The sequence below is a fragment of the Diorhabda carinulata genome, chromosome 3 (assembly GCF_026250575.1).
Source record: "Diorhabda carinulata isolate Delta chromosome 3, icDioCari1.1, whole genome shotgun sequence".
NCBI classification, from domain to species: Eukaryota; Metazoa; Arthropoda; class Insecta; order Coleoptera; family Chrysomelidae; genus Diorhabda; species Diorhabda carinulata.
Window position 1 is genome coordinate 23,898,749 of NC_079462.1, and position 21,977 is coordinate 23,920,725.

The 21,977-nt window shown below is 32.6% G+C and overlaps 1 protein-coding gene across 10 annotated transcripts in view; it reads left to right on the plus strand.

Moving 5' to 3' along the window:
* The window catches only part of LOC130892046 (teneurin-m), a 770,493-nt gene that overhangs the window by 28,963 nt on the left and 719,553 nt on the right, over nucleotides 1-21,977 (plus strand). For 7 of the 10 annotated variants that reach the window (XM_057797229.1, XM_057797232.1, XM_057797230.1 and 4 more), the window contains exon 2: nucleotides 15,794-15,847. The exons of the other annotated variants lie outside the window; for them this stretch is intronic. In XM_057797229.1, the coding sequence (XP_057653212.1) occupies nucleotides 15,796-15,847 (52 nt within the window). In that variant the 5' untranslated portion in view covers nucleotides 15,794-15,795. The remainder of the gene's footprint in view (nucleotides 1-15,793; nucleotides 15,848-21,977) is intronic. 10 annotated transcript variants of the gene reach the window in all.

A 21,977-nucleotide genomic window follows, 5' to 3' on the forward strand; every position in this document is an offset into this window, starting at 1 on the left:
AAATTTAACATCGTATTGTCGATCAAAATTAGATTCTTCGCCACAATGAAAAAGGGTTAAATTCTATGTTTTCATAATAACTTGGTTCACAGAAACTTTTTATGGAATACTATCTAATTAATTTTTCACGTTCCACATTTTTCTCATCCACAGCTCATTGTTATCGAAATATCGATCTAAAAAATTAAATTTAAGGAATGAAATTTGTTTTTAGCTATTTATTTTCTTCCCGTGAGAGGAATCGAAAAAATTTCAATATCAAATTTGAGAACCGTGATCCTACCTAAAAATTCATTTATTGTTTTTGTCGTTTTGATGGTCCTGGCTGGAGAACTACCTCCGTTCTAAACTCTTCGTTTAGTGAAGATTCTTGAACTGACGGAAATGATGCTGTGACGGTCGAAATATCACCACTACCATCGTGGTCATAGTGTGACGTCGTTGCTTAGTTTTCCATTGCAAACAAATAACGAAGCAACTGATTTCTGTTTTCGTACACACACAAGTAGCTCAACAAACTCCTTTACAATAGCCCTATATGAGTTTCAAAAGCTTAGGTGGAGCGGGTTCGCTGGTGGTGAAAATTACTCAGTCTCCTACCCCATTCATGAAGATCTTTAAAAATCCGAGTCATGGTTGTACGTATACCCGGAAAAAGTGTTCATAGACTGTTTTTTTTTTCGTTATTGGGTGAAGTGATAGATTATTTAACTTATTTTTGGTCATTCATTTCAGTTCACCTGCACCAACAAGTAGCTCTGAGCAACTTTCCAATTGCATTATATGAGTTTCGAAAGCTCAAGTGGTGCCGGTGCAGCTACGGTGAAAATTAGTCTGTTGCTCAACCCATTCCTGAGGATATCTGAAAAATTACAGCTACATTTGTACTTGTAGATATGCCCGGAAAACATGTTCATGAACTATCCCTTGAGCTGGTGGGTGAAAGTAGTGAGAGATTATCCAACTTATTTTTAATCATTGATTTTGTGAATCGGTGGAATTGCAAAATCAATCGATGTGTATTCAAATTCCAACTTTATAATATAGAAAGTTGACGTGGGGTCACAACCACTGAATGTACATGAAACAATCGGTAATTTTTACACAAGTTTTCAAATACGTACCGTCCTTCTAAAGATTCGGGACAACCAACTTTAATGCTATGAAAAGGAGCAGATGCTTTGGCAGTGACACGGAAAAAGCTCTTCAATACCTGGCTAAAACCCAAACTCCAGTGGTCGCCGTATAGGCGCGTTCTATGGTGGGATTGATACTGTAGCCTCAGGCGCGCTGTAATAAATTTTGGGACGCGCTAGATATCGAAACTTTGGTGAAAAATAAAAAAATTGGAAATGAATTTGTACACTTAAACAAGATATACCAACTATATGTTTGAACTTGTTTCGTTATGTTTACTAGAAAATGAAATTGCAAGAAACAAATTTCATTCCCTACATTTTATCTTTTCTATCGACGACTCAATAACAATAGACGTAGTGTTATTGATATGTGAATTAACTAAGAATGTCTTCCTCCCGTACTTTAACTGGCATCTAAGTGATGGTAAAACCTAATATCGATTGATTATCGTTAATTCTGAATGAGATTTCATAAACTGTGGTTCGCGGTAGAGATCCTGAAGATGTTCTGTCATAAGATTCATACGCACTTTGGAATTTTTCTTTCGCGGTGGTAATAAAACACGTGTTCGTGTAGTACAGATTTCTAATTCTGTGTTTGTCTGAATAAGTCTAATATATCCTCCGACCTGATTAAGAATTTTTGATGCATGTTCAGTCGTCATACTCACCACTACCTAAGTGTTTATAATGATTCAATGTGAAAAAAAGTAACAAATCCTGGAATATAACTACTATCTTAAGATCAAACCATAAGAAAGTCAAACTAGTTCATAAATTGTTAAAAACATATTTTGAACAAATTATGCGCATTTAAATCGTTTAGAAGATATTCGAAATTTATTGAGAGATATGCTGAGATTCAATTCCATGATCTCTTCAATGACTTCAGGCACGTCATATCTTTGAATAAAAAATTAAACAGGGTAACTTTAAAGGGTAGCTTTAAACTCTCAAATACTTGAAACCAGAAGTCCATATGATGGTAGAAATTTAAAAACTATCTTCTATATAAAATTCTCGTGTCACAATGTCAGTTGCCATACTCCTCCGAAACGGCTTGACCGATTTTTATCAAATTTTATAAGCATATTCAGTAGGTCTGAGAATCGGCTACTATCTATTTTTCATACCTCTAAGTGATAAGGGTTCCACCTCTAACATTTAATTTTTATTTTTTGAAGAAAATTTTGATTTTCAATTCTCCCTTCTATCACCAACCCCTATTTTTAATAGTCATTGTAGTAATTTAATCATTTTTCATCCCGCTCGATAACTGATCAATTATCACTGGCGGGGATAACTTACTCTCAATTAAATGTTAGGCTCAACAGCTACTACTAAATATTCAAAATAAACCTGACGCAGTGTACAACATAAAAAAACAATCAACCATGGCCACAGTGCTGAATCAGTTTAAAATTATCATCTGGGATGAATGTACTATGGCACACAAACATTCGCTTGAGGCGTTGAACAGGACATTGAGAAATATTAAAAACAACGACAAACTATTTGGCGGCACTCTGTTAGTCCTTTCAGGTGATTTCAGACAAACACATATCATCATTCCACGTTCAACAGCTGATGAGGTCAATGCTTACTGAAAATCATCGCCATTGTGGCATAATGTTGAAAAAGTACAGCTGAAAGTAAATATGCGCGTTCAAATGCTTCAAGATCCATCCGCTGTAACATTCTCAAAACAACTCTTAGATATCGGTGATGGAAAAGTTACTATAGATGAAACTGGATGCGTATAATTACCGACCGATTTTTGCACAATCATTCATTCCCAAGATGCTCTCATTGAACAAATATCTCCCGATGTACACACACAGTACATAAATCATGAATGGCTTGCAGAAAGAGCAATTTTAGTGGCAAAAAATGTGGACGTTGTTGCCAGGGAACTTGGTATCATACTAATCTATTGATACAGTTTGCGATGCCAGCGAAGCTGTAAATTTTCCAACAGAATTTTTGAACTCACTGGATTTGCCAGGCATGCCACCGCATAATTTACAATTGAAGGTTGGACCTATTATTTTGCTTCGTAATTTGAACCCGCCACAGTTGTGCAACGGTACGCGATTAGTCATTCAAAAATTAATGAAAAACGTTATCGAAGTCAGCATTTTAAATGGCAAGTTCCGAGGTGAAAATATATTAATACCACGAATCCCTATTATACCTACATATGTGCCAATTCAATTTAAACGTATTCAGCTTCCGATTAGATTGTCTGTTTGTGGCTTAGATTTGAGCACATTATGTTTTTCACACGGACAATTATACGTGGCATGCTCTCGAGTGGGTAAACCATCCAGTTTGTTTGTGTTAGCTAAAGATGGGCTAACAAAATATATTGCTCGCGCTATAGCATAAAGAGATTGATATAGTTTGTTAGTGTTACTGTCGTAATTAATTAATGATGACTCTTTCACTCATATACCACATCCTTACACACAATAAGTTACCTATTTTTTTTCTATACTAGAAATTCCCTAGAAATAATTTATATGGCAAAACAACGTTTTCCGGGTCAGCTAGTAGTACTATATATTTTTTTGAATTGGTACATACAAATAAATTTCAATTCCATACTTTTCCGAACCTTGCAAGATTTGAAAGTAACGAGAAATTACATTAAACAATGATGAACCATCAAAAACTAATCAACATTCACCTACCAATTTAGCAGATAACACACTTATTTCTTCGTTGGAAATATTCTTTGTCTTGTGTTGATTTTAATTTGCTTTTACCTTTTCGGATACATCAATCCTTTCTCTTCCTTATTGAATCACGTCCGAATTTAATTTGACGAAACTCAAAATGACAATAATGATGTTTCATTCACTGTTATTTCCATTTACTCCGTCTGTCTAACTACTTATTTCTGCTTGTTTCACATAATTGCGAAATAAACTTTCATTTTCAAAGTATGGCTTCAAAAATCAATATCCTTGAAGTTAATTCCATAGTACAACCGGGTCAAATAACATCAATTTTTTTATTTGAATGTTTAGCTTGTTCTCAAATTCATTATCATATCAAACAGCCAAATAACAAATTCACTCAACTGAACACTGTTGATAAGTGAATATAAATATTATTATTTTGATTTCAAATACTTAACTTCCCTCAGAGCACAATTGCATAATTAAAAAGGTTGTTCTTCAGGTAAACATTTTCTGCAATAGGTTGTGTGTTTCTGCAATAAACGTAGAACTTGTTCGACAGACACGAATCATGTGAACTACAAAAGATGCATACGAAAATGCGGGAAACGTTGCTGTAAGACTGTTATAAACTCAGAGATAAGTTTGAATTTTCACCTCGTTTTCATAAATCAGAATTGTGTAATAGTTTCTCACTAATACTGCATAAAGCGTTCTATGTTGTCTGTGAGGATATCAAGAAAGTTTATTTTGTATTTTTTCAAAATTATTTATTATGTGTTCTATCCGCCACTCTCCAGAAACTTAACGATCTCTTTCTCTAGAAATAAAACAAGCAGGACTGTTGATGTGGCAAAAGGTTATTTGTTCCTGTACTGTCTTCTGAAATTTTCATTTCACAGTTAAAAATTACACACCTAACGAATTCTCCACAGCTTGACTCCTGTGTTAAAATTATCACCTTTATCAGTTCAATAATATAGTTTGTACTAAGATTTTTTTATCTCAGAGATTCCTTTTTAGTTTATGTCTCGGGGTGAACTGCTTCTGTGACCGACTTTGTATGTCTAATCATGAAGCAACACATTTTGATTCCACTCTGTTTTCTTTCTAAGAATAACTTATTCAATTCTAATAGAAAGATAAACCAGATGATCATCCTCATCTCGAACAATTAGAATGGCTTTAAATTGAAGGATATTTTCTGCACAAAGCTATAAACTGAGAATTAACTGACAAAATAATTGAGAACGAGCGTATTTTCGACTAAGACTCACAATTCACAACTTCAATATGACAATTTATCTTTCACTGTGTATAAAAGCAGCTCAAAGCGTCTTATAAATTAACTCAAAACCCCTTTTGACTCGTTTCATTAATTGCAGTTTTTATTCTTTGTCTAAGATCAGTTTCGGTATTTGACCGGATATCACTTGTTTATTTTCGCTGTAAATCTGCCAATTGGTTAGTACAAGTTCAAAGATGCGATTCTTCTTCCATTTGTTTTGCAAACATAGGAGTAATTCCAGCTGTTCCTTGTCAAAATTTATTTCTGCGATACTTAAATAGATAGAAGTGAAGTTTACGTAGCAATGTAAAAAACGTTTATTTTAAATTGTTGAAGTACGTATTAGATATGTCGCTAATGTGAGTTAGTCAGTTGAATTTGTTTTTGTTACAAAAGAAAACTTACTAAATGTTCTCATAATTCTTAGCGAGAAGAAATGAAACATTTTGTTTTCAACTAGATATTTATAGATAGAATCAATATGAGCAGTGAATATTCGTAAATATAATTGGTTGTAGCTGTCATAAGAATAATATAAGAAAAGTAAAACTACTTCTCCTAGCTCCTCTCTTAATTAATAGAAAATTTTGCTATAAATACTTGACGTTGATAATATTAGCGAACCAAATTTTCCACGTGTACACACACTCAATTCAACATGTAACATGTAGCAAGATTATAATATGTGCTGTATGAATACATTCATAGTTTCAAAAATTGTTTTTTTCTTCTGAATATATTTCTGATACATCTAATGTACCTTCTATCCTATTGCGTTTTCGAAGAAATCATTTGTTTCCGTCAAAGTTAGAATTTATCATTTTTGTTCAAATAATGGTAATGCTGTTGTAAGCGTTTCTTGTGTATCTGTTACTTTTTTGATTATGTATATGTGAGGGCGGAGTGTTGATGTCAGTTAAGTTGCGTTTTGTAATCATCCTGTCTGCATCCATGTGTATTTCTGCCAATACTGTACATGCTCAGGATTTGTAGGAGTAATGTATGATGGATTGACTTCTGGTTGATTGTTTATATTTGTGCAAGTCGAGCAAGAAGTTAGTGGTGTGCTGGTTATTTGGTTGACGATGTTTATTGAGCTTGATATACTAGATTTCATTTTTGATGATGTATTATTTGGTACAATGCTTGTTGATGTCCTAAATCATTGATTATAAGTACACAAATGGCTAAATTATGTTAAAGAAATTCGTTTAGGTACGTTTTCAAACTAATTTTGTGAAATATTGTTGGACATAAGGTGGAGAAGTGCAATCTTGGAGTAAGTGTTATAAGTTTACGTACAGAAACAATTTCTTTAATGAGTTTTATCTTCCTATTGCATTTTGTTACGAGTTTGTCTACATCTTCTTTTATTAATTTGCATACGCCTGTTCTATAATTGGTTATTCTTGACGAAAATATGATTTTGCTGAGATTGGTAATAGCGCCTACGGCTATCAGGTATTCTTCTAGTTTCACTCCATTTAGTGAACTTATTAATGGTGTATATTGTCTACTCGGGAAATTTGTTTGTTTATACTTTGTATGGATGAATAGGATTGTGGAGAATGATTACTTATGCTGTTATCATCCATCGTCTTAGATTTTAATAATCATATTCTTCGTTCTTAAACAGATACTATTCACTGGAAGTTAATTTTTGTTGAGTGACCTCAATTACAAACAATCGAGTTTGATTTTTAGAATTCAAATTTCAAAGTCGTTGTTATAATGATCTTAAATATGCTTACTTTGAGATGGATTTACGAAGTTGCTTATTTACACTCGTGTTTGTAGCTCTCTCACTAAATAATTATGCTCACACTTTTAGAAATTATTTGTCGACGTTACTGGAGACGGTAGAGAAATCGGAAGTTTGTTTATAATTAATGAAAGCATCAATGTACATCAATTATAGTTGCATACTTACATACATACCATGTTAATTGTTACACTCAAGAAATTAGACTGCCAATTTACGTATTATATACAAATCAGTTTTTATACGAATCATATCGATATAAATGAACCATTGGTCACGTAATTTTAACAATTTTATTATTTATAATAGAGCGATTCAATGTTGTGCATATAACCACTATAACATTAAGATGGAAATATTCCTCGAAGTATCTCATTCAGTCAGCCGTCGCGACCTTTCCACCTCCATTAAACTGTCATCAATCAGCAGAAAAAAATCGTTTTGGTTTTCTGTTGGTGTATCAATATCGACGTAAGTCACTAGAAAATACTTCCATTAAACTGCTTTTTATTTTCCGGATTGCTTGCCACAAAATATATTCAGCGAGGGTGGTTAAAAAATACGTTGGGGTTGCAGACGATAGATTTAGTAAAGAAGAAAAACTACAAACATGTTTCAACTAACCAAATATATTGTGGGAAGTTAATAGTTGGATTACTTTAACTCTTGAGGAAATTGGGGTAGATCACAAAAATAACATTAGTAAAGTAGCTCCTCTGGAATTAGCTTACTGAAAATATTGTGAGAGACCCACACATATATAGTCGAGTATATTATTAGACATAATATTTTCGAATAAGTGAATAACTACGTTAGTGAGAACAAAAAATGTTTCGAGAAAACAGAAGCCACAATAACCCATGTTTGTACTAAGTTGAATGGAGAATCAATATTATTCGATGATTCAACATGAAGGAAAATTGCAGATTATAGAAAAAATGTAATTCTCTATAAATTAAATCCAAAATTTCAAATACAATATACGCGGTTTTTCAAAGAATATGATTTCTACATAGAAACAATACACTTGATCTTCCTGTTGACAAATTTGATACATTCCTTATAATATATTGAAAACTTTTATGGCCTATTAGTAGAGCAGAGTAGTTAACAGATAATAGTAGACGTCTTCTGTTTATCTATTCATCCGAATTAACCCCATAAGAAATCGATATGGTTAGAGAATCTAGCGGGCTAAAATAGATTAGAATATATGTGAATAAGGTTTTAGATGTTCAAGATATTTTCTAACATTTAATGTACAGTGATATGCTACATAACTACTTGGAATTTCTGGAATCTTTGGTGATCATACTGAACACACTGTTTACCATACTACATACACCATTATACCATCTGACGCGCGTGAATTATCGAGTTCGGTTGGAAGTTCACTTTGAGTATCTGATTTTTCTGACTTATTACAACTGATTTCGGAAACATTCAGACCCTTCAAATACAAATCACTTATTTCATCAAAAAAACTTTACCACGTCCTATTTTCAATATGAGCAATTAAAATTAATAAAAATAAAAAAAAAAACATCAAAATTGACTTTGTGGAAACGTTAAATACCAAAAATACGAAAACTATTCAAAAATAGCTCTCTCTGTTTTTTAGAGAGGAGAGCTTATGTAGGTATTCTATCTGTTCACCGGTTCGCCTGTTTGTCCGCCTAAACAAAAAGTCGTAGAAACAAATAGTTACAAAGTTGTAATCAGCATAAATAACTGATTCAGAAAATAGAAGTTTTGGACCCTAACATTTCTTAATAACTCAGGTTCTTAACGTGAATATTTTCTTCAAAAGATTTAATTTCCTTGTGAAGAAACTAGCAAAATATACTGAATATTATGTAACTAGAGACCATATTTAAATAAATAATATATTATATCAATATAAGCTACAAAGCTTTTATGGATTCATTTGGTTGCCATTCTGTGGTATTTTAAAACAAGTATAATTTAGAAATTGTAAACGATTTTGACGTAATTGTCTTTTTTTAACTATTAAAATGTTCATTGACCAGAAAATTAGAAATATTATTACAAATAATATTTGTTTGAAATGCTTTGAAATGAATTCAGAATAAAAATGTTTTGATGAGTTGAGACAGTTCTTGTATCTCTAATTAGAGAGAGGAACAGAAATATGAAATATCTGAATATCTAAGGAAACTATTGAAAATTGTTCAAAATAGGAGTGAATGGAGTACCATTTTCCAATCGTAGATATATAAGACAGGTTGAGTGAATAGTAAATATATTAAAAAATAGCGAGATTGGGATCATCACACAAATATGGGAATTGTAATCATTATTATAAGAGGATGATCCTAGAAGTACATGACCTGACTTAGAGATAACGGTAGTTGCTTGAAAAATACCACTAAATACCAGTATTAGAAAGTACACAATCTATACAAAATATTTTGCAAAGAAGACGCCACGTAGTTTGGTATTCGTTTAGCATCCTTAAATAATGAACGTTTTCAGTGAATTTGTAAAATTGTTCATCGTTATGTGACTCAATAATTTCATTTGAAAGCCTTAGTCCAACCAACATAAAAGTTGAACTAAATTTTACTCTTGGTGAAACTGCTCCTTCGTTATCAACAGTAAAATATTGGGTAGCAGAGTTTAAATGAGGCCGTAAGATCTGCGAAGAGCAACATCACAGTGGTCGACTAAATGAGGTGACGACTCCAGAAAACCCACGAAGCGGTATTGGATGATCGTCGACTGAAAGTGCGCGAGCTAGCAGACACTGAGCAATTCAAAAAGTGTGCAAGATGCGTACCGCGTTGGCCCACAATAGAACAAAAACAGCGTCTTGAAGATGAATGAAGATTTTTTTTGCCGTTTCATAACCTTAGATGGAACGGGTCTATCACCTGAAACAAAAGAACAATCAAAACAATGGACTGAAAAGAGAAAACCGGCTCCAGAAGGCAAAGACCAATCCATCTGCAGGTAAGGCCATGGCGTCTGTTTTTTGGATGCGCGTGGGATAATTTTCATCGACTATTTTGAAAAAAGAAAAACCATCAATGGTGAGTATTGAGCAAAAACGATCGCTTTTGGTAAAATGTTGTTTCATCAATACAATGCACCAGCTCACATATCCGTTATTGTAATGGCCAAAATGAATGAAATTCAGTTTAAATTACTACCTTATGCACCCTATTCGCCAGATTTACCCGTCTTAGAATATTTTCTTTTCTCACGATTCTTATTATAAGAAGGATATCGAACTCATTGAACATAGCTGGAAAAAGTTTATAGAGCTACAAGGAGATTACGTTGCAAAATAAATATATTTTTTCCAAAACTTTTGTGCTTTCTTTATTGAGCGAGGTATTTCTAGGACTATCCTCGTATATATAATAATACTGATAATTATCATAAAGTGACGTATTTTGCTCAAAGATTTCATAGTGCTGCAATAAAAAAACTATCGGTATCTGCAATAGAAAACGAATGATATTAAGAAAAGTGATGGGACATATAATATGTACTGCACTGCGACAACCGTAATATTACCACTATATATTTTGGCACAGGATTTTCCTGATAAGCTTTTCTCTACAGCAGCCTTGTACATTTCCCTTTCTGAACATAACACTTTCAGTGACATATATTCAATTAAAGAGCTTGCTAGCTTTAAATAGATGTCGTCATTATAGTAGTTTGAATTTCGTGAGGATAGAGCCTCAGAGCAGAAATTGAGTGCCTTTATGTTAAATTAAAATTGAAACATGGCCCAAGATGCGGACAAGGACTTTTAGATGGAAAATCAATAGGAGGATGCTAATAGAGAACATTAAATAGACTTCAGTTAATTAAATTTATACCCCGTCTAATATATTTTGGAACGATTTCAGACGTAAAACGATTTAATTCAAACTAAATGATAATTTAATAGGAGTTAAAACTCAACCTCAATATGTATTTCATCACGAATGTCGAGCATGAAGTTAAGAGCTTAATTATGGACTAGATTCCTAACATTCATCGTCCATCACATTCATTGTCACCAATATTTTTCTTAAAATGTTAGAAAAATACGAATACATGAACCATTAAGTTAATCAATTGTATTTATTTTTCAGTTGAAGGTTATTTTGAATCTATAGGCAGAAATGTAAAAACTTTCAATCCAATATACAATGTGTGCCTGGATAGGTAAAAGGAAAAGGTATTTTATGTGCCGGATTTAAATTAAGTTTTCGAGTTGGTTAAGGTCAACATTTAAGGCCATACGAGCGCTGCTACTTAAGTTTTGAGATGTCAAATCTGTCATTGCCATTATGACTTTTTTAATAGTGAACGTACTCAGAACGTGTTGTCATACTAGTATTCTTTGAGATGTTTACAGATATTTTAAACGTTTATATTGTTGAAAAAATGAAATCAAATGACGAACATATTTGTTCGATGATTTACAATGACTTTCAACTTGGATTAAATCAACAGCAGTATGCCAAACAACTCGCTTCGATATTTTCGACCGTATTTAGCTGGTTTTTCGAATTTGATAGTGATCGCACTTCAATACAGGATGAATTTCGTGAAAGACAGACAGACAGAAGTTGTGAGCACACACTTCGAAGCAAATGGTCTGTTTAATCAGAATAACGTTGCCACCACCGTTCCTCTAGAGCAACGTAGAACGATCAATTCTGAATGGCCAAAATCGTTGGAAAAAATCAGGGAAACCAATCATTCCCTACCTCGACAATGCGAGTTCTCACACATCAGTTCAAAGAAAAACATTTTCAAACAGTCAAAACATCGAATTGATGGATCATTCGCCGTACAGTTGTATTTGACCCCCAATGATTTCTTCTTATTCCCACAAATCAAAAATGTTTTGGAGGTACCTCGGAATGGAAAAAGTGCTTCGACAATTGATTCAAACGCATGCAAAAGTGTATTGATCTTAATGGAGAATATTTTGGAAAACAATAAAACCATATCCAATTATAAATATACTCTCTTACATCAATTCCAAAATAAAATGTCAATTGTAATTTTTATTTTAAAAAGTGTACACTTGACTTATTAATACTGGCTAAGCAATAATTAGTAATAATTGGATAAAAGTGAGTTGAAATCGTCAGATTGAGAGTGGGCTCCACTAATTCTCTTTCTATATCTGAGCCTTTTTTAATACTTTTTTGAAATAGTCCAAAAGCTCCCTGTATTTGTTTTCTAGTAATGGATTTTACTGCGCGAGTTATTCTGTTTTGGGATATTTAACTATCAATTGAAATGTATTTCTGAAAATTATTTGTTTCACCCTTATTTTCCCGAAAAAATCCATTATTTCAATATTTGGGAATTTAGCAAGCCAGCATGTCATATTCATTCTTCCCAACCACCTTTCATCAAACCGATTATTAAACAAATCAGTAATACTTTAAGTAGAAAGGGCAGAGAAGCCTTTAAATTGAAGGAAACGAGTCTATCGCTGATATAAAGGAAGTTTCCCAATAAATTTTCGCAGAATTTATATGTAAGGTAACTGTTTCACCATACCTTCAATAAAGTAAGATCCGATGATTCCTAGCTCATATGACACGGCTCACCAAATATTTGAAACACTCCCTTCTTGTCTTAAATACGTAATGGGGATTGCCTTCGGTCCAATATAGACAGTTTAGGTAATACTAAACACCATTAGTAGTGAAATTATTGATTTATTAAAATTCCTTTTTTTTTAAAATTTGCTTACTCAAATAGAAAAATTTGATATGGATATTAATATTGCGAAAACTATCCCCAGTCCTACTAAAATGAAGAAATTTTCTATAGTTTTTCAAATCTACCAACTGTTTCAGTCACGCCACGTGCCCTCGCATTTAAAAATACTTAATACAGGTACACATTAATTCACGACGTTTCTTTTATAACCTGCTCGATGTCCTAATACTATGCAATTAACTCAATCATCTCCAATATACCTAGTACACGTTTTATGAAAAACCGACAACCCTACATCTCTTTATTTTCTACATTGTTTCATGGCGCCCTCTTCTATTTCTTACCCACACGAACCCAGGCGAGTTTTGGATCGAAGAAAAATTAACCCTTTCTTGAAATTCGGCACGCGCGACTTATTTTAAGTTTAAGTTTTGTATTTATTTCTTTGTATTATGTTTTGTTGGTGTACTTGGTATTAGTAGTAAGTTAAAATAGCTGTCGAGCTTGAATTATTGTGCTAACTCCTTACCATCTTCGACCATTAGACTAGCATCCATACAACCTCCATCAGCCAATATAACTCAAGAAAAGTGATAGGTGCAAATAATTCATATAAATACATGTAATGTACCTGTGCCAATAACCCCAAGTTACCTCCTTGGTACTATAATTACTTGATGTGAATTATATCATGGAAATGATGATTGCAGATGTGAGTTTCGGGAAATAACCTAATTTTAAATGTTAAAGTGTCCTACGACTTGCAGACAATATTCGATACTGTGATTTCAAATATATTGATATTCATAACATTATAAATACTAGAAACAAATTAAGTTTGTATTTAATTTATTACTACAGAACTTTTTAACATTGATTTTATTTAAAAAAAAAAGAATAAGAATAACACTCAGACAATAAGTGAATTCAGTTGTTCGGCTTTTTTTCAAGATCAAAAAAGGTAATACAGTCATAAATTATTTTCAACAAATGCCTCGCACTGGAGTAGTGACAGTTTACATTTAAATTCTGAGTTGGAGAGCAGCTGTTTTATGGAAATCGTGAAATAAAACATCGGTTGCCAACTGTAAATGCAGTTTAGAAATTTTGACACAATAAAAGTTTATTTTTTCAGTCTCATGAAATAACACATCTCTATAGTGTGTTTGAAAATAAGTTCAATCATATCTAATTTTCAAACCGACTGTTATACCAGGCTGTATAATAATAATATGTCTTGATATTATAGAATGTGTTACCCTGATTACTTCTTCAGGCTTTTGTATTTCCAATTATGAGGGAAGTTACTAGACGAGAAATCGTTTCAGAAAATAACTCCCCTTATAATTTCACTCGACTGCTTCAATATTTTCCGTAGTCTATCCCAAGAAATGTCTATCTATTTATGTAATTCAAATAACAGCACCATGACTTAAATAACGTACATATGAAACTGCTTTGACCCTACATGTTCTAATTTAGTGGACGGCTTCATAACAACTACGAATCTTACATCAACCAGCTTCCTCAGCTCTAAATTGTATATAAGACATCCAAGAATCGAAATCTGCTTAATTTCAATATCGAAACCCAGCATAGATCCTAGCGATGCCTCTTCCTACAGTCTAATAAGCCTCTTACATTGAATATCCAAAAGTTTCAAGAAGATATCACTTTGAAGGATGGAATATACTAAAGCAGAGATTAATCTTATCTCATGATTCCAATTTGGCTTTAGGAAACTACAAAGCATCATAGAACACCGAGTAGTTGAAACTTCAAGAGCCGCCTGCGAAAGTTTTCTCATATGTCTATTAGTACTTCGATAAGGTCTAGCACTGTGATCTTACAGCAAATATTAAAAAACACTCTTGTCACCTTATAAGCACTTTTTCTAAGTCATACTTCTCTGGAAGATTATCCCATCTGGCCTATCGCAGGGCATTATACTCAGATCCACCCTATACTTATTATATAAATCACCAACCACCGCAAATACGACTATAGCATTGCAAATGCTTCAAAATCAATTAGCTACCAAGTGAAAATTATAGAGAGTACAAGGATAGGAGAAGATGGAGGAGAGCTAGAGTAATAAAAGAAGAACTGGGAGGAGAATCTATGATAAGGTATATGAAAGCACGAAGACTAAATTGGGCAGGACACATCGTGAGAAGGAAACCGACAGATGTGGTGAGGAGGATAACACAATGAATACATCTACTTCCAAGAGGCAGAGACAGACCAAGAAATACCTGGATAAACCAAATTGAAGAAGATACCATAATCCTAGAAAGAAAAGACTGGAAAATTAAATCCAGAAACAGAAAAGAATGGAGAAAGACGACAAACGAAGCTAGGACCAACAAAAACTATAATGAAAGAACAAGGGGAGTAATTCACTGCAATAAAGGGATATGTAGGCGCCCCAATCGCTAGCCATAATCCAAGAGATTAAACGGCAAGATGATGATAATGATGACAAGGAAATATTACATTCTCATTAACATAACATCTATGGATAGACTTCAATTGGAATTGGAACACTAGAAAAGGTATCGGTCCCAAATCAAAACTTAGTTTACAAAATAAGATCTTTATTTGAAAATAACTTCATTAAGATCTAGGGCTTATATAGCGACAGAAACATTGTGAGGATTCAACGGTTCGAGTCCAAGGTACTAAGAACAATATGCAATGTCTCATGGTATGTTCCATGTCTTGCATGTCGACGTCCACAGTTTAAAAGACCATCACCACTATATAAGTATTATTAAGTAAAATGGAGCTTCCCCCACACTTCTTCTACAAGCAAGGAAAGAATACTAAAAAGACTAGATCCATTAAATCATATTGAGAAGAAACAAATAATAAACTTATTCGAATTGCAACAGAAAATACAAATCGTTGAAAATGAGTCTAACAAGTCATAATGGATTGGCTATACTTCACTTAATGTGAAAATAACAGATAACTTAGTGTGCCTCTGCAATCAACGTCATTATCTGATTAATCTTGTTGAAAAACTATTGATTAGTCTCCAATTATTTGAACATATAATTCCATCAACTTAATTAACGAATTACAATGAATATGCTGATGACAATATTCCATCAAATCACTATACAAATAGTTCGTTGATTTCTCATTTGTATTTATTATCAATTTTACCACACTATTGTTGGATATTTACATAGAAAAATTTTTTTTGCAGGTATGTTAAAACACTCTACTAGGAATAAGGGGAAAACTCTAAAGCCCAGTGCAGGTAATAATATACTAGAGCTCAGTAGTTGTAGATATTGTAGTTGTAGTACGAATTGACATTGATAATCAACTTCACCTGCAGGTTGGAATAGAGTCCCATCTGTTTTTTTTATTATTTAGATATAAAATTAATAATATATCTGCAAAAAAAACTAAAAATGGCATAAGGTCCTATAACCAGGGCATGATAGTCTCCCCCGTGACGCATACGCACTAGTTTACAAAAAATAAGAAGAAAGAACGATTGAGATTATTCGGCTCGTTATATAAATACGAACAAAAATTGCATTTATATACAATATAATATCAATTTCTTCAATTGCAAATATCCAAATTTTTGATAAGTGACCACACAGAAAATCTACACTGAAATTTTTTCCCAAACAAATCACTCATTTCTCAGATTTGGACAAACATTACACATCTCGCAACCTCAATAAACACGACAAATTTTGGAAATATCCTGGACGGAGCATATCACTAACATAAAAAAAGCTCTGCGGAGACTAGAGAAGACAGTGAAAAGATGGAAACTTGAGTATTTCGGCCACATACTAAGACATAACAAATACCGCCTTTATCATTTGATGGACAGAGGAAAAGTGGATAGTAAGAGGGCGCCAGGGAGAAGAAGGCATTCACGGTTACAGAATCTGCACCAATGGTTTGGAATGTCATCTGTTGATCTGTTTAGAAACGCAGCAGATAAAATGAAAGAAGCCTTGTTAATAGCCAGCGTTCACAATGGAGAAGAAAGAAGAAAAAGACAAAAATGGGTTTTCTAAGGAGATAGATCGACTTCCTAATGGATTTTTTATTCATAAAGTTTTCCTCTTTGTGCACTTGTCAATCAATTAATTGGTCACACCACACACGTAATAATGACAAGTGTGTATGTAAACATTGATTTGGCGGGAATACTAGTAATTAATACTGTATCATTACGTGATATTATCGATAATTTTAAAGTTATACTGTTGGGAGGAATAATGTTGAATGTTCGTTTGTATATGGTACAATGAAAATTCTGGATGTCGATTTGGCCCAATGATGAGGATGATGACTTTTTCGTTTGGTTTAAATCATATATGTGTTTCAGTCTTCAGAAAATTTTTGAACAATGTTCAATCTTCTATTTTGATTGATGTAAAAATATTTTATTTTCAATTTATCTCCAAAATATCCCAAAAAGAAGAAAACTGTTTTGAGTGACGCATGTAAAATAATTTTGAGGTTATCTTGATGCACGATCGAATTGTTTATTGTCAATAATTTTTGTTCATATTTTTCGCTATTCAAAATAGTTGATTCCAGAGATCACTTCTTCGTCTTTCGGGATGGGATTCACAAAATAAAAGTTCCACGAATCATACAAATTGCAAATAAATTGTTTGAGCATTATGTATATGTTGAATAATTGTTTCATTGTAATTTATCGTGAATCGAGCGAATTGATTTCTCACGGAAATATTTGTGATATGTAATATTTATTTGTCTATGGATGTCTATGCTTTATTTCATTCATTTTAGAGGTAGTCATGTATACAGTATCACCAAAATTGTTTTAGTACTTTTGGAGCTCGATGTACGTCACCTTATGATTTTTATGTACTGAATTCTTTTTCAATAAGTAGAACGTAAGTCTCATATATATTAAGCAATATAATGAATTAAGTAATAGCCATAAATGGACAGAATGATTTTTAAACAAATATTTTAGAAGGTTCAAAGGGCAACCACAATGAATTGACCTCATTTAAGGCAGAAACCGATTAAAATTGTTCCTGTTAAGTGGTATCAAAATAGGATTTGGAATGCCGATTTTCACAAAAGGGACAGAAGGAGCCACAAAATGTTCAAAAGACTAGCTTGGCGATTTAATGGGTTAGAAATAATCGTTTCGAGGGCACTGAAGCAGATCACTCTTTGTATTTTCTAATAGCTAATTAGGAGTTAATGGCTATTGACAATTTTATCATTGTTTTGGTTGATAGCACAATATTTCAAGATTCAAGTTTACAGTCCTTTGAGAATATTTACGAACTCATCATTATTTTGTTACAGATGATGATTTATTGATCTAGTAGCCATTGTATTTATTATACAAAACCAAAAAAAGTTCAAGCTGATCTTTATTTAATGTGGAATATTATTTTCTACGACCGTGCGTTTTAACCCACTTTCCCGCACGCATTTTAGTTTTGAAAGTGTCACTTTCCCACACTAGTGCGGGAAAGTGACATTCTTCAAAGGAGAAACAAATATCAAAACTGGTTTGATATCAGTTGCTATGACAACCCAAGCGTGTAATTGTTACTAAAACGTATATATAATAATAATATATAAATAATATTAATGGATTCATCCGACGAATAACTTGCCGAAGCCGTTTTGAAGGCTGCAAATGAAGCTAATTCCGAGCTGTTACCTGCCAAATCCAGACTAAAGTATGAGAAGCAATACGACCATTTTGTTACATGGTGTAAGGAGAAAGGGGCCAAAACTTATAAGGAAGAGGTATTTCTGGCGTATTTTTCAGACCTAAGTAAGGTTTTGAAATCTAATACGTTATGGTCCCGCTATTCGATGGTAAAAAGTTTCTCTGTACTACAAATGACTTAAAACCGTTGCCGTCACCGTCATCGTCATCTTTATGCGACCTGCAACCGATGCCATCTTCACCGACGTCATCTACCTTCCAGATGAAACCAAATAACTCCACTGGGCCGGCAATTCTTACTAGTCTACAGAATACAACAAATTGTGTTTTCAATATTAATATTTATAATAATTAATAGTTTTTAGTTGAAATTTTGTATATTATTATGTTTGTTGGAATAAAACAATTTTTGAAAAATGGGTTGGTATACTTTTATGTATATACGGTCGTAGAAAACATAATGTTCCTAACTCATGCGTAAAGTGTCTTTCCCGCACTTGACCGCTTGCCCGAACAACGGGACAACTGCAGTCGCGTGCGGGAAAGTATCACTTTGCGTACTTGTTAGGAAAATAACTATTTTGAATTTAGTTGACAAGATCCAACTATTAGCCTAAGGAATATAGCAGAGCCTTCAGGCAACAAATTAATAGATTCTCATATCCTACTTGGAAATTTAAATGGTAATATCAATGAATATTAAGAAGACAAGAAGTGTCACTCTAGGCTCATTTCTCATTGTTATGCCTCACTTGAAGTTACCATACATAAACCGGTTGTCCGCAACATCGTATCGTAGAGAAAAGTGCATAAATATACCGATTGTCCTTACTTGCCGTAGTGATATCAATTCTTTTTTAATTTGAACTAATCATTCCCTCATCGTTTTAAGTTTGCAATGAAATGCCACGAATGTACCGTGCTAATGGATGTTCTATCTCTATTTCTTTGTCCGAAGGATGAAATTAGTTAAGTAATTGGATTAATTTTGTCATATAATTTGATTCCAACGTTGGTAACGGGACAATATAACACCTGAACAATTTAGTTATAAATTTAGAATGTGCTAATTACATTTTCCCGAAGAAAGATTCATAGAAAATAATTTCTAGAAGAATCTGCAATATAACGTTGTTTCGTCATTGAATTTGATAAAAAATAGTAATTTTTGAGTTTTGAAAAATGTGTAAGTTATATATGACATGAAAAAAATACTTATACTTATACTTATAAATTGGTCTCTCATTTTTTAGTTAATATTTATTAAGGTAACACCGATACTTCTTTCCTTTCTTCTTGTGTGTTCACGATAACAATTGTGTAAAAAAGTTATTTACTTTGAATTTATTTCCAAGTAATATCGTAGAATATGCCAAACCGTTAGAAAAGGAAATCTTTGTTGAAAATTTTAATAAAATTAGTTGTCACCGAAATGGGAGCAAAACTTGAAAAGTTATATGAAAATGTGCCTTTATGCATCCTTGTGGAGAGTTTCCTCATAAATATTTTCAATACTTTATGTCAAGGTGCGTAATTATTTTACAATTGAATTTGCGAACTGAAATATGAAATATAGGTATAATTCAATAAATCGACACAATTAAATCATTTACAACATCTTCAACAAACTGTTGATTTTGATAAGAGAAATTTCATGTATTTAATGAAGACATATATTATGTGTTTAATGATTTAGTAATAAGAATCTTTCTTCATTTTCATTATTAAATTTTATTACTATGAATTTCACACTTCATTACTTTTATAGAGACCGAAGTAGATTGAAACGTCAATTTTCACTTGCTATTTTAAGCAGATTTTCATAGAAAAGATACTTAAAATAGAGACAAATCATAAATAAAAAGTTTTTTTCCTATGATTCAATAAATAAACAACTTAAAGCTTTTAATATACACAAAATGTTGAATCAAACCGGTAAGTATGTGAATAATCTCGTATGAACACTGATAATCGGGAACGTCGTATCATGTCGTCACGCTTTTGTAGGCCCGACTTCTACCATTCCGACTAAAGTGACTCTTCTGGTTATGTTATTATTCGGCATGTATTTGGATTTTTCGAACAATCACTTATGCGAGGTGTTAAAAGCTAAATTAACCCTATTTTTTATGAGCGATGGAGCTCCACTGCTGTTTAATAGAAATCGTCGTAATTGGTTGAGTTGAGTTAAGCGACCATCGAATCTATGAATTGATATATGTGCAGAAGTTCCGATTCTTTGGCCTCCTAGGTCATGGGATTCGAATTATTTGGACTACACAGTTTGGTCTTATCTTAAAAGAAAATTTTCTGTTATTTTCGTTAAGAACTTAACTTCAATGATCTCGTAACTGTTCCCCAACTGTTTAGAAGATTATTGTATTCTTTAAAAAGAAGCATAGAATTGTGTATTTGTGAAAATGGAGGACAATTTGACCAGACTGTAATTGAATTTGATGATTATATGATGGTAGTCTTCACTTTTAATTTTAAAATCAAAATATTCCGAAAACGGTACACAACACCATCATACTGTAAAAATGAAAGTAGAGGAGTAATTTGGATGATTTTTCAATTTTTGTTTCAAAATAACAACCTAACAAAAGAAAAAGGAATAAACCATAATATCCTGTTCCCATTGGGAAATATTCATTGGACTAGAAAGTTATTTCAGAAATCAAAAGTATGCCTCTAATGAGAAGCTTAATTTGAGCTATTTCACACATCTGTTGACAGAAAATGATATATCAAATGAAAATATCATAATTATGAATATACACATTTAAATATAGGATTAAAAAAAGTACAAAACTATAAAAAGTGTGTGCGTTAATGAGTACACGACAGACATAAATGAATATTTTTTATAAAATATTTTAGATTGATTTTGAAATCCAGAGCTACCACATCGAGTCATTAACTATAATTATCTCTTACATTATCATAGGTTTTATTAGAATAACTATTAAGGTCAGCTTCCAATTGACATTTATCTAGCTAGCAAATGAAGTTTTGAAAAAACATGGTAAAATACAATCAACCATTGTAAGTATAAAATTAGAAATTCGCTGTTGTACTTCGCTGATTCAATTTAAAATTAAGTGCTATAATCTGATATATCGTAATTCTGAATATTTAGAAAAATACTAATTACTTCTTTGCAGCAACCTTTTATTTCCCGAGGGAAATATAGAAAAGATAAAACCTTGTCAAATTTTGTACGATACTCTAAGAACAGAGACAATCTAAGACTTAGAGCCGCTACATACTTTAAGAAAAACAACCGACCGGTCTCTCAGGGTCTGGGTACTTTCCGTATCTGATTGTCTCCCAGAAACTTTGGCAGTCTAGTTTTCTTTGTGTCATCATTACCGATAAACGGTTATTGATAATGGTTGTTATTTCTGTATTAAGTCACTAGGGAGAAAAACAGAAATTTAGATTTATTCCGTGATTTAAGATATAGTTCTACTTATTAAGAAAAAATGAGTGTAGATTAGGGTGAACCTTAATTATAGCAAAGCATCAGTTTTGTTAACTTTACTCGTTATATTGAAATGAATGTTCATTTTTGTTGCCCGCAAAAGCCGCAAAAGTACTTGAAAAACGTATATCTCAGTTCAAATTTGCTTGCAATAAACGAAATTTGATTCAACACGAGGGTTGGCTGCGTATCGACTTCTACCCACTT